The 12,450-nt window shown below is 41.7% G+C and overlaps 1 protein-coding gene across 1 annotated transcript in view; it reads left to right on the top strand.

Moving 5' to 3' along the window:
- Positions 1 to 11,964, top strand: part of LOC134639922 (protocadherin-15-like) — a 160,108-nt gene extending 148,144 nt beyond the window's left edge. The window contains exons 34-38 of the mRNA XM_063491441.1: positions 6,404 to 6,425; positions 7,085 to 7,123; positions 7,274 to 7,347; positions 9,223 to 9,337; positions 9,522 to 11,964. Coding sequence (XP_063347511.1) covers positions 6,404 to 6,425; positions 7,085 to 7,123; positions 7,274 to 7,347; positions 9,223 to 9,337; positions 9,522 to 11,396 — 2,125 coding nt within the window. The 3' untranslated portion in view covers positions 11,397 to 11,964. The remainder of the gene's footprint in view (positions 1 to 6,403; positions 6,426 to 7,084; positions 7,124 to 7,273; positions 7,348 to 9,222; positions 9,338 to 9,521) is intronic.
- The last annotated feature ends 486 nt before the right edge of the window (positions 11,965 to 12,450 follow it).

The raw sequence follows: 12,450 nt of genomic DNA, 5'->3' as shown, positions 1-12,450 counted from the left end.
TCCCATTAGACTGTTGTGTCCTTTTGTACTGTGCTGCTCTTAGTTTCACTGCTCTCTACATCTCTCTGTGCTGTGACCGATGGCACTAATGCATCCTGCATAGGTTCATGATGGCTACTGAGCGCATATATTTCAGTGTAATAATTTCACAATTTCAATATTTGATTTGTAATTTCTTTAAGTTTGCAAAGTTTATTCAAATCATTGTTATTTTGATTTCTTAAGAATGCAGATGCGCTTTAGTTATTTTATACTGTGCAGATATTTAATTATCCAAAACCCAAAACAAATTTCTTTGTTTGCTTAACTACAAAAATCTGAGTCACAGTACTACGAGAGACTGTCTGTCAAGATATTTTCACACAGTTGCTTTTGCCTCACCCTTTGTTTCTTTGCTTTATTCAGCTCAAACCTATCAGTCTTTATCTGTTTCAAGTCTTTTTCTTCTTCACCTCCATCTTTTGCCGGGGCAGGGCTAAAAAGTCTGTCATTGAGGAGGCTGACCACCAGAGGATTCTTAGCACCTTTGCCTGTCGTGCCATTGCAGCCCGCAGCAACGGAGCACTCCGTGTCAACTTACCGAAGTCAGAGAGCAACGTGACCTTCCTCTCTGACCACAACCCACTCACCACCCACAACCCTGTCTATGATGATAACACTCCTCTCTGCAGTCCTGACGCACGTGGGGAGAGCCCATCTGAAAAGCGGTTCTCCTTTTCTCCTCCCCACACAGCAGGGTCAGGGTTCGTCTGGTCAATGCCTGGTCGTATTCATGGAGGACAGCATGGTTATGAGGTACCAAGGAGACAGGCTCTTATAGACCCAGCCAAATGGGAGCTGCAGATACTCCAGGCAGGCATGAGTGGCGAGCAAAGGCCAGCGAGTTCAGACATACTTCACGCGAGTGGCAGCACAGAGACCAAGTTGTCATTCCGTGAGCAGGCCAGCCAGTTTGGGCATCGGGGCTTCCAGGAGCAAACCCTCAAGCAAAATAGAGCACCCGCAGGCTCCCTCTCTTCCATCCTTGTCAGGGATAGAGACAGTGATGACATGCTGGAGCTGACCTCAGAGGCTCTGCTATCCATCATGGATTACCCCTACAGTCCAATGTCTGTGGGCAGAGATGTGCCCCCCAGCTTTAGCATTACCCGGGGAGATGAGCCACTCCCCCTGGCTAGCCAGAAATCAACTGCGCCTATTCTCAAGACGTTTAGCTCTGGCATCTCCAAATATATGACAGAGGAGCCATGCCAGATCACTGTGGAGATCATACCTGACCCACCAGAAAATCCACCGCCTTCTCCTCCACTGCAGCAGCAGCCACGTCCACCTTCCCCGCCCACACCTCCTCCCTCGAGCCCTCCTCCTCCTCCTCCTCCACCTCCACCTCCACTTTCCTCCCTTCATAAACCTGAATGTACTTCTCAGTCCTCTTCTCCTCCTCCTGTCAATAAACACATCACTCTTCCGCCCCCACCACCTCTGCCTCCCTCTCTATCACCTGCTAGCAATCAGCCACGCCCAGTCATTCAGTTTATCCCAACCTCTTTGCCGCCCGTGTCTTCCCTTCGCCCTGTTTCCGAACGAAAACACCCTCCTCCGCTTTCACCATCACAAGCTGACGGTGGGAGGAAGGAGCTTAAAGGGATCCTGAAAAACATCCAGAATCTAGCTGACATAGAAAGGTCTGTTGCCAACCTGTACAGCCAAGTAGACAAAAATTGTAAGATGCCCAAGTTTAGCACGAAACCACAAGTGACTGAGGAATCAGAGTGTACTAACAAACTGCAAAGCTCTGACACCAGTGAGGAGCAGAGCATGCCAAAAGCAAACAACTCCAGCTCTGAAGTCCAAATCAACTCAACAAGTATGAATTGTGCTGGAAATGCTGCAAGTAAACCGAACGTAGCAGCAGACATTCAGCAGACAAGCCAACTGAACTCAAACAGTCCAAACACTGCTGAGCTCAGTGAGCAGGTTACTTCTCAGTCCACTGTGTTCTGACTTTTCCTTTGTCTCCATATTCTCATTATGTTCATTTCTACATTTCCATGCCTGTTTTTTTTTCCTGTTGTTTCTGCATTTTATGTTGTATACAGTTGGTATATGCTTTAGTCATGTCATTTTATTTTTTTCAAATTCTAGAGCCATCAGCCAAGGAATGTACTCAGATCCTTTCTTAGCAGTATAAAAAAGAGGCTTGCATATTGAGTATGGGTTTGGCTTTTTTTTTCCCATTTTAATTATGTGAACTGGTATGAGGAGTGTGATAGCATTAAGTATGCCCCTGAGTTCACGGATTAGTCGGTTCAGCATGTTATACATATGCACCGTCTTAATCTTAACATTAACATTTCATAGCCAAAACTATTTTAATTAAATTATACTAAATAGCATTTTTTCAAGTCCCACAGCCCTGGGGTCTGTTTCTTCAACCACTGGCTGGCTGCATATTGGGGATTTTGAATTTGTTCTTTTACTTCTTCTCTGAGATAAGAGCATGAAAATTTAGTATGCAACTGCTTCATCCAGAATCCAAATCAGGCAAGAAGAACAACATAATATTAGACCATTTTTTTCCCAATATCTGTTTTCACCAATTTCCCAAAGGTATGTAAATCTATGGAATAATCTTCTCAGTTTTCAGTGAGGGTAATCACATATTCAGAAAGTTGTTACTTGTAGGTGTATTTAAGTACATAACATGATGACTGAAAATGAAATCTAACCTTTAGAGATGTGGGATTCTGTGAAATATGTACATAAAGAATCAAAAATATGTATACTGAAGCAAACGAAAAATACGGGATAATATAATATGACAAGCTGTACACAGTGTCTTTATTCAAACAAGTGAATGCCTGTACCAGCTACGTTTATTTGAAAGCCTCTTATGTTGGTTGAAGCTATAAAAAGATATACATCGGCTGGTCCCAGGAGGCTCATGTTGAATGAAGAGAGCCAACCGCTGGGGGACCTGTCTATTCACATGTCCGCAAAGATCCTCTCAGCATGATAAAGTAGTCACTGTGATGTTCGTCTGCACTCTGGAAAAGGCTAATTAGAGAAGCAATCAATCGTTAACCAGGGCTGCTGCCTGTGGGACTGTCAACTACTGTTACTCTCTCCTTTCCTTTTCTATTCCTCTGACCTTCTGCCTGCCTGTGTTTCTCTGTCTCTTACACCGCCCCTCTCCCTGCAGTTAGTTCTAATACTTTCCAATCCTTGGCCTCTTCTTGTTAATCTTTCCTTTTGGTCCTCTGGAGATTCTATTACCTTCTTTAGACTCATTGCAATGCAGCCTCTGCTCCCGCTCTCTTCTTTTTTTCTTCTTCTTGTGTTCAGGTTTCTCACTTTCTCTCCTCTCTGTCTTTCTGCTATATACCCTTCATGTGTTTGTTTCACCTTCCATGCCCTAAGGCAAATGGTCTTAGCATACCTCAATTTCAGAGCAATGTAATGTTTGATTCATCACATGTTCCCCTGATGGGCTGATCGAAGGTCCTCTAATTCTGTATTCCATGTTCACTGCATGGGGTAATCTCTTTTGCAAAGAGGCTAGGTGATCACACGCTGTTTCTTTCAACCCAAAGAGCAGTCTTAATGGATTGTCTTCTTTATATTCTTTTTTACAGTTGGTTTTATCAATATTGTTTTGTATTCCAGCTGACAGTTCAATGCAGTAATATCAAAAAAAATAAAGAAAGGAAAGCTAAACAGTTTATTTCTAGAGAATTATTCTCAGAAAAAAAAACAGTCAAAGTCAAGAGTAACATACACATAACGTACTATGTTTTTAGTAGAATTATCTAAGCTGCAACTGAGAAAATACAAACCAATCATTATACAGTATCCTACAGAAAACAGCGGGCTGTGTGCACAAAAATTGCTGATTAGTAAGCAGCTTTTTACCAGATTTATTGTTTGTTAAGAAAGGTTCAACATTTGGTGATTTGCAGCTGTCTTTCTGTAACTTACATTAGAAAATAATCCCTCTATTCTGGTCCACATAATAGATATTTAACTAAATCCTGTGATAAAGAAACAGCTCTGTCCAAAGGAAACAAACACACCCGAAAGCCACAATAAATTAGGTATAATATCAGGGTTACAGCTAAAAAAACAAGGTAGCATTTGATAAATAAATATGCATCAACCTCAATATCCTTGGCAGATTCAGATTAATACTGGATTTTGGCCATTTTGATTTTTTTTCTAAGAACTATAACTGACAGCATTTGCAAACAAAAATCAGCTTTTTTCAATGAAAAATATAATTTTCACAATAAGAAAATAATAATAAGAAGAAATTATTCAACTTCACAATTTTCCTCAAGCATGAGTAGGTTGCAAGATCTTCTCTCCCCCTTAAAAAAACTGAAAATAAAGTGCTTTTCTACTAAACGTACTAATATTTAACTGAAAATGTGTTGCTGTACACCCACCTTTATTTGACATATGTTACCTTACTGGCAAAAGCAGGTACAGCAGATTTATGTAACAAAACAAATCTCATACACCTAGTAGACTTTCTATTATGTTTAGAAATTTACCAGCTAAGAGGAGATTGACTCTTTTATCTTATTGTCTCCATGATTTTCCTCATAACTTCTTCGATCCTTCACTAATACCGAGGCTCTTACCGAGGCCGCTGGCTTGTGGCTGGCTGTGAGCCCTGAATAGCTTTAGCTGTAGCCACTTTGTCTTTGTTAGCTTCTTTAAAATGTCCATGCTCAGCTGTGTGAGGCTATTTAGGTGTCTGATTAGGTTTGTTGTTACAAATGTTTTAGTGGTCATCCTTCCATGGTTTACTTTGGCAAACCTGGTGTCTTCACTCTGTAGAAGTTTGTGCACACTCACAGCACAAATAGTTGCATTTGTCTGCATGTTGTGACGCATGAAATAGAGTGGCTTGTAACGGACATATGTGAGGCTGACCAGCCAGTAACCAGTTGTGCCTGTAAATGATGAAAATTGGCCATTTCCTGTCCTGGCTAGACAGTTAGTGGATCTCTAGTAATATAGCATCCTGCTAATTTGTGAGCTTTGATAGATAGCTTTGTTATCTCTGCACAAAGATGGTGGTAATGTGATTATATTTCCCCGTTTCTTTTTATTTTTCTGTTTGTTTGCTAAGATAACAGGGTGCTCACTCCAGTTACGTATCTAATTTTAAAAAATGTGGTAAAACTACCTCCTCATCTTTATATTTTTCAACCTTTTCATGTTTATCTTCGCTTTACTAAATGTTGTTGTACCAGCAGGGTGATAAAGATCCTATTTTTAGTCTCCATGTAAATATCTGCACCGCCAGATAGTAAAGCTACTTATTAACAGAGCCAACATCACCCTCCTGTTATAGATATGATACAAGGCTGTTCAGTATTCCAGTCTTGCTGTAATTCTGAGTTCACCACTCTTACCTCTTTTTCTACAACATTTCTTCATAACACATCTTCTGCCAACTCCTCTCTTGTGCAAACTTCCTATGGCTATTGTCCACTGGGCCATTTTTCTTCATGTTGCATGAAACAGCAGTAGCCAGCAGCCAAGCCAACAGGTCATCCATCAGATCCCAGTCCCATCGTCCACTCTGCCTGGGAGGTGTGGCATATGGCTCTGCCCTGTCCCCTGGTCCTTGCCCATAATAACAGATTACAACTCTCCAGAGGAATCTCACATCATTGCTTGGCCATATATCTGAGTGTGTGAGAGTCATCATCATTTATGGGCCCAGACAGGTTACAGTTGTACGCCTGTGAAGCTGGAGCTTTTAGCCGAGCTGCTCCATTACCTGCCGTTTCATTCACTCGTACTGAAGGCAATGCAGACGCACTTTTATCCTCAGGAGGAGTTCTGAGTTGTTTTTCATGTGGTTAATATAGTGACATTTCTAAGATTTCCCCAATTCATTAGAAAATAAATTCATTACTTTCTGTAGACATATTATGACGTGATAACCAAAGACATTTTTATTAAAATTCTTTGAGTCAGAAATTCTGCCCTTTATCACAATGTCCTTTTCATATCTGCTGGTAGATTCATTAGATATGACTTTATAAACACTGACTTTCCAATTTTCCCAGCCTGCTCCATATTTACATTTATTGTATATTTTTTTTATTGTTCCTGTTTGGATGAGATAACAGAGGGAGAAAACAAACAGCCCACACCAGCGTGATAACATTGCAGCCTAAGGCACCCTTTTTTAAAACAGAACAATATCTGCAACGCTGTAATTTAACACTTGAAAGTGCAGAGTAAGTAAAGCTGTTATTTTCTCTCTGGTCAGCAGAACGTAGGCACACTAGACTTAACATTTAATTTATCTATAAGCACTTGAAATGTTGTTGTCAGTCCATATTCATTATTTGTTTTATTGTCTCCTTTCTGTGACACGCAGGAGGCGAGGGTACGGCCGACAGGTAAGGATTCCCGTCGTGATGTGTTTACACCTTATTGTTGTGCTCAGACATTTTGACACTAGAGGAAGCATGAGGAAGCTTATATCCCATTATTCTTATCTGCGATTCACTTTATGGAAAACAGTGAATGAGATTAAGATGAGATCCCGGTGATAGAAGTTCTAACACTGACATTACAGTTTAGGTTTGATTTTTGAGAGTCTTTTGTATTCTCCAATGTTCCCGTCAAATAGCAGATAAGCAGTTGGATGAGTTTTTCTCCTCTGGTGGAAAAATAACTAATCAGGAACCAAACAGTGTGACTCTTTTTGTCAGTTTGACATTAAAGTCTTTTTTTTCTTTCAAATAATCTTTTAAATCATCTGAACTGTCAGTGTCAGATAAGCACAGGATGTTTTCTTTCTTTCTTTCTTCCTTTCTTTTTTTTTGGATGCAGTTTCTTTCATCTCCATTGCTTGGCTGGGATCTTCACTCTCCTTCCTTGCTTGTTTCCATCAATAATTTATCAATCTTTTCACCTTCCTTCTCCATGTTTCAGCGAGACCAGCTTTGTCTGGCTTTAAATCTGAAGTAGATTGAGCTCTGTCTCATGTTTGTTTCTCTGCTGCCTGTCCCTTCCTTCCTTCACCTTATCCTTCTTCTCTACTAACGTCTGGCAGCAACAGCAACTGCTGAGGCCATCTCTTCTGAGACCTGAGGTAGAAACACACCTGCTTTTCTAAATTTAAAGCAATTGTGGTCATTCTGCTGTGCATGCCCCCCACCCTTTGTGCTGCTGCTGCTCATCTTCTGATGTCTTATTGTGAGGAGTGCTGAGTAATTTCTCTCTCTGCCCCTCTGAAACGCAGGAACTCTCCATGGAGTCAGGTATCGACCCAGGCCAGGACTACTACACACAGGACTACTATAATTATGACCAGGGGTGAGCATGCAGCCGACTGACTGTTTTATCTCTAATCAGTTGTACTCTAATCCATGGACCTGATCTCCCTTGGTTCATTTAAAGTTTTTTTTTCTTAAGTTACATCATTAGGACCACTTCATCCTGACCTTGCCTTCTAGCTCTCTTTGAGAGCCGAGATCCTTGGAGAATTATGAGATTTTCAAAGAAGCTCAGAATAAAATGATGCACATAACTTAAGCTGCCCCTTCAGTATTACATACCATCCAAGCATTTGCCCTCTTTACTCCTGCCAAAATGAGATCAGTTATGCTCCCTTAAGTCAGGCACCTGAGAGCCTGAATGTTCTTCCCATAGCTTAATGGATAAAGGCTGTTTTGGCTGCCCGGTTACTGTGCCCATATGGTCTAAAAAGGAAAAACATGGAACTCAAAGCTGTAACAGCTGCTGAGAAATTGTTATTCATTAAACGCTCCTGCTCTGTTGCAGGTGACTTGCGCTGCTGTGGGGAATTATGCTGCAACTTTTATCAAAACGGGAAGAAGCTTTTATACCTTCCAGCCTTAAATCGCTGAACGAAAATCTAACAAACTAGGAAAAAAAAACTGTGCATAGTGAAATCAAGTGTTGTAATTGCCTCTGTAGTTTCTCACCAGCCAGCTTAATTACTGCGTCTGAATCACGCCTTCATTTCTAACAAGCTGAACTTATATTTTAATGACATGTCACTTTTTTTTTTTTTTTTTTTTTTGTAAAAGCTGCCACTGCCAGTGAGTGTACCCATCACTATGTGAAGACTTTGATCTGCTCCTATTTGAGATGAGGGGCAAACTTTACTAGCAGTTAAGCTTTTAATCCTGCAGTCACTAGACTGCGCGGGCCTTACAGCAGACGTGAAGGGTAGCCACCTCTCTAATTTAGTATTTTAAAGTAAATATTAACTCACATCCTAGGTGAGGCATTAAACTACCGCATTAATGCGTACAGCCTCATATTATAGTAAATCAAAATTTGATTTATAAATTTAAAAGTTTGCGGCTACCATACGATGTTATGTAATTTGACCATTAACACTTTTTTCTTCTCTCTTGTGTTTCTTTGTTGGCATTCTGCATACATAGTGTGTGGTCTTTAACCAAGCTAATTGAATTCACGTGCTTTTAATGGGCTTTTAGTTATTGCTTGTTACAGTTTCCATTTCTACATGTGGCTGCACTCTTGTAATTCAATAGAGGATTTTGACAAACACAGGCAAATATACTGAAATATTTGTTTTGACTTCTTTTTCTTTTGGAGGAACACTCTTTTAGCCTTTTAGCCTGCATGCTTTCCCCGTCTTGTTTGCTTTCTCACTAAATTGAAAAGTAATTTCAAAAAGTGCAGTAAATCACCACAGCAATTACTGTCTGTCTGACCAAAGACGTTCTCAGTTATATTAACAACAACCAAAAGCAGTAATTAATGGGATCAGCCTGATATAATTGAGGGCAATTTAGAGAAAGGACTTGAAAAATAATAATGGAAAGAATTCCAAACAGCAAAACTAAGCCCCTTTATTAGCTACTGAGCAAATCACACTGTACTGTAAATACAATGCAGGTTTTAAAACACTGATATGGGGTAAATAACCGTCTAGCTTGCTTGATTCTTTGTGAGTATATTGATATTGCTATAATTCCTGTTCCCATAGGAGATTGATAATCTTCCTTTTCAATGCAGAATATTTACTATCACTAATAATAACAGGTCCCTTACATGATACAGTGAGTCTTTGATATTAAAGTAATAAATCTGGTAGAGATTTATTTTTTTAATATTGCAGTGTGTCAACTTCGGTGTTTTCAACTAATCATCAGCCTAAACTAATTCTAATCCCTTTTCTGTGAACAACTATAGGTACGACTTTCCTCAGTTCGGCAGTCGGCGGAGGCTGATATCACCCATGTATGATGAATATGGAGAGGTTATTGTGGAGGATGATGGGTATTACTACAGTCCACATGGCCCTGAGGTATTATCCTTGCTTGAATGTGAATTTCAGACTTTCACTGATTATCTTCAGTATTATCAAATATTTGTTTTAATAAGTTGTGTGTTCAAGGTATTACTGAACAGTAATGTGTGTGAAACCTATGCAGCACGATGGCTTTATATTCACAAATTCATGGTTGCTAAATGAAATGTGATTATCTTAGGGCCGGGGCAGAGGCAGGGGCCGTGGTGGCATGCGAGGTAGAGGTCCGCAGAAGAGAGTTGCATTTAGGGATTTGCCACCAGAGGATGAAATTGAACAAGCTGAGCCAGCAGAGGAGGGTGAGCCTTCTAAGGCTGCCAAGAAACTGAAGTCTGTCATGAAACTCAGCAAACTTCTGGCTGCCAGCAAGGGAGGAGAACAGCCATCTGATGCCAGTGCTTCTGGCACATCTCCATGGAAAAAAGCCAGGATGTTCAAGATGTTTGGCGCCGGGAAGACGGACAAGGATTATGCCAAACTGATGTCTGCTCGCCGTATTGACAGCCAGGAAAGTCTAGCTGATGGACCAGCAGTTATGGGACCAATAGACAGCAAGTCTGATGCCCGTAGCAAGCTTGGGAAAGTCTTGAGGAAAATCAACTTGGGCACAAAGTTGCAGGTCCGAAGAAAGTCACAGAGTAGTGTCAGTCGTGGCTCAGCCACTGGCAGTGAACTAGATGAGGAAGCCTCACAAGCAGCTAGTGAGGATGAAAGAAAGTCTAAAGTGTCCATTAGTGTGACAGAAAGTGAGCCAGAAGCAGGTGCTAGTGGAAGCAGTAAAGAGAAGGGCTCTGACGATGAAACCTCAGAGAAAAGCAGTGTTGACAGAGATTATCTCAAAGTTGATTTAGACCGGGATGATGCCAATGAAAGCACCGTGGACTCAGACGAAGAGCCTGATGAAGAGCCAGGAGATTCCGATGAGGAAAGCAAGTCCAAGTCTGAAGAAGAGACGGATAAGGAATCTGCCAGTGAGAAAGAATCAGAGTCAGAGAAGGAGTCAGAATCAGAGAAGTCATCAGCTACAGAAAAAGAGTCAGAAACCGAGAAAGAGTCAGAAACCGAGAAAGAGTCAGAAACCGAGAAAGAGTCAGAAACCGAGAAAGAGTCAGAAACCGAGAAAGAGTCAGAAACCGAGAAAGAGTCAGAGTCTGAGGAAGAAACAGAATCACGAACAGGCTCAGCAACAGAGGGGGGAACAAGCACAGAAAAGGATTCAGAAACAGAGAAAGACTCTGAAGACGAGTCTGAGGAAGCTTCAGGGAGCACTAGAGAAAGTGGCTCGTCTGTTCGTTCTTCCACGAGATCCTCTGCGACTGAAGCCAGCAAGGGGAGTAGTACTTCTGGAAAGAGTGTCAGTGGGAGTGCCAGTGTCAGTGGTAGCAGAAGTACAAGTGAGAGTGGCACTGGTGGCACATCTTTATCTGGCTCAAGTGTTAGATCATCAGTAGTAACCTCAGAGAAGTCCAGCGGGGACCTCAGTGAAGCCGAGTCGGGGACAGGGACAGCCAGTGAGCCAGAGTCAGGTTCAGGAAGTGAAGGCTCATTATCTCGGTTCAGCCAGAGAAAAATGTCTGGTTCAGACGTGAGTTCTTTGGGCAGTGTGAGCTCAGCTGGTTCCAAGTCAACTAGTGGCAGCCGAAGTTCCCGAAAGTCTATTGTGAGCCATGGATCTGAGGACACAATCACAGAGGAAAGTGAAGAGGAGGATGAGGAAGACTCTGAGGCTGATGACGAGAGCAAAGAGTCCACCAGCGAACTCAGTGATGCAGGGTCATCTAGGAGATCCAGTGTGGCATCCGGAGACCCTGGGCCCTCTACGTCCTACACTGGTCCTCCTGCCCGCTCTGAGATCAGAAGCATTGGTGATACTTCGGAAGAGACATATGGAGGACTATCCCCTATCACAGAGGTGGACGAGGATGCCATCTCCTCTGACAGATCTTCAGTCAGGGACTCTGGATCAGGGACCCGCAGTGCATCAAAGAGCTCAGAAGAAACTGTAGAAACATCCGATGCTGATTCAGATTCTGAGGGAAAGTCAACTGCCTTCTAGAGAGATGTATTGTCCACTGTGAAGTAAGAGTGAATAAAATCAATTACCCTTGCATGGGAGTGAAGAAATATTGCTTGCCTCTAGAGAGTGTTTCAAACATTCACTTTTTCCTCATTTCCCCTTAGCAAGAAAGGACCTGATTTTCCTGCTGCAATATTGGAATCTCTCTTTCTCACATCTTTGGCTTTCTGTTCTCTTTGATGTTTTCATGCCGTGTTTCTAGAGTGGAAATTTGCATGTCAAAACACTAACTTATTGCTCAGTGTGTTTTTTGGGAGGTTGTGTTTCTTGTGATGTTCAAATTATTACTGTGTGGTTGTAGTTTGCTATGGAAACACAAGATTTTTCACTAAAATCCAAGTCTAGCACAGAACAGGAACTTAAAAAAATGATAAAACAGGTTTTTAGCCAGGTTCTGATTTAAACAGTTACTGCAAATTCTATTCAAAACAGCTTTTATTCCAGTTCTTTTTAATTATACAGTACTTGTTTCCGTGTGTGGGTTTTTAAAAAAATATTTTTCACTTACTGCACCCTCTTAAAAAAAGTAAATATAATGACAATAACCCTCCACTTTCTCCTCAGCCTGGGAGAAAGAAGCGGATTAAGTTGATTGTAGATCGGGAAAATGAGACCAGCTCCACTGCAGAGGACAGCAGCACAGAGACGCAACGGAACAGACTCCCAAACAGCCACAGCAACATAAACGGGAATATCTACCTCGCACAGAATGGCACTATTGTGCGAACTAGGCGACCGCCTCATCTAAACAACCTAAAGATGGGTTCTCCATGTCGGCTGGGTAAGCATTTTAAAAAACTAGACAAGCTGGGCGTAACACATGAAGAACCGCCTCCGGTTATTAGTGTTGAGGACATGGGAAACGAAGCAGAAAATGAAAGAGGTACGAGTGTTCCCTCCAACATGGACATCAACCTCAACACTCGGTCCTCTTGTAGTTCCCTGGGGTCCACTATTAAAGAGCTTAAAAGTTTTGGGTCCAAAACCAATATTGCCAAGGCCACAATTGACAGAAACAGCAGTGGCCCGTGTG

The sequence above is a fragment of the Pelmatolapia mariae genome, linkage group LG13 (genome assembly GCF_036321145.2).
Source record: "Pelmatolapia mariae isolate MD_Pm_ZW linkage group LG13, Pm_UMD_F_2, whole genome shotgun sequence".
Lineage (NCBI taxonomy): Eukaryota > Metazoa > Chordata > Actinopteri > Cichliformes > Cichlidae > Pelmatolapia > Pelmatolapia mariae.
Note: the sequence above shows the minus strand (reverse complement) of the source record. Positions and strands in the feature narration are given on the sequence as shown.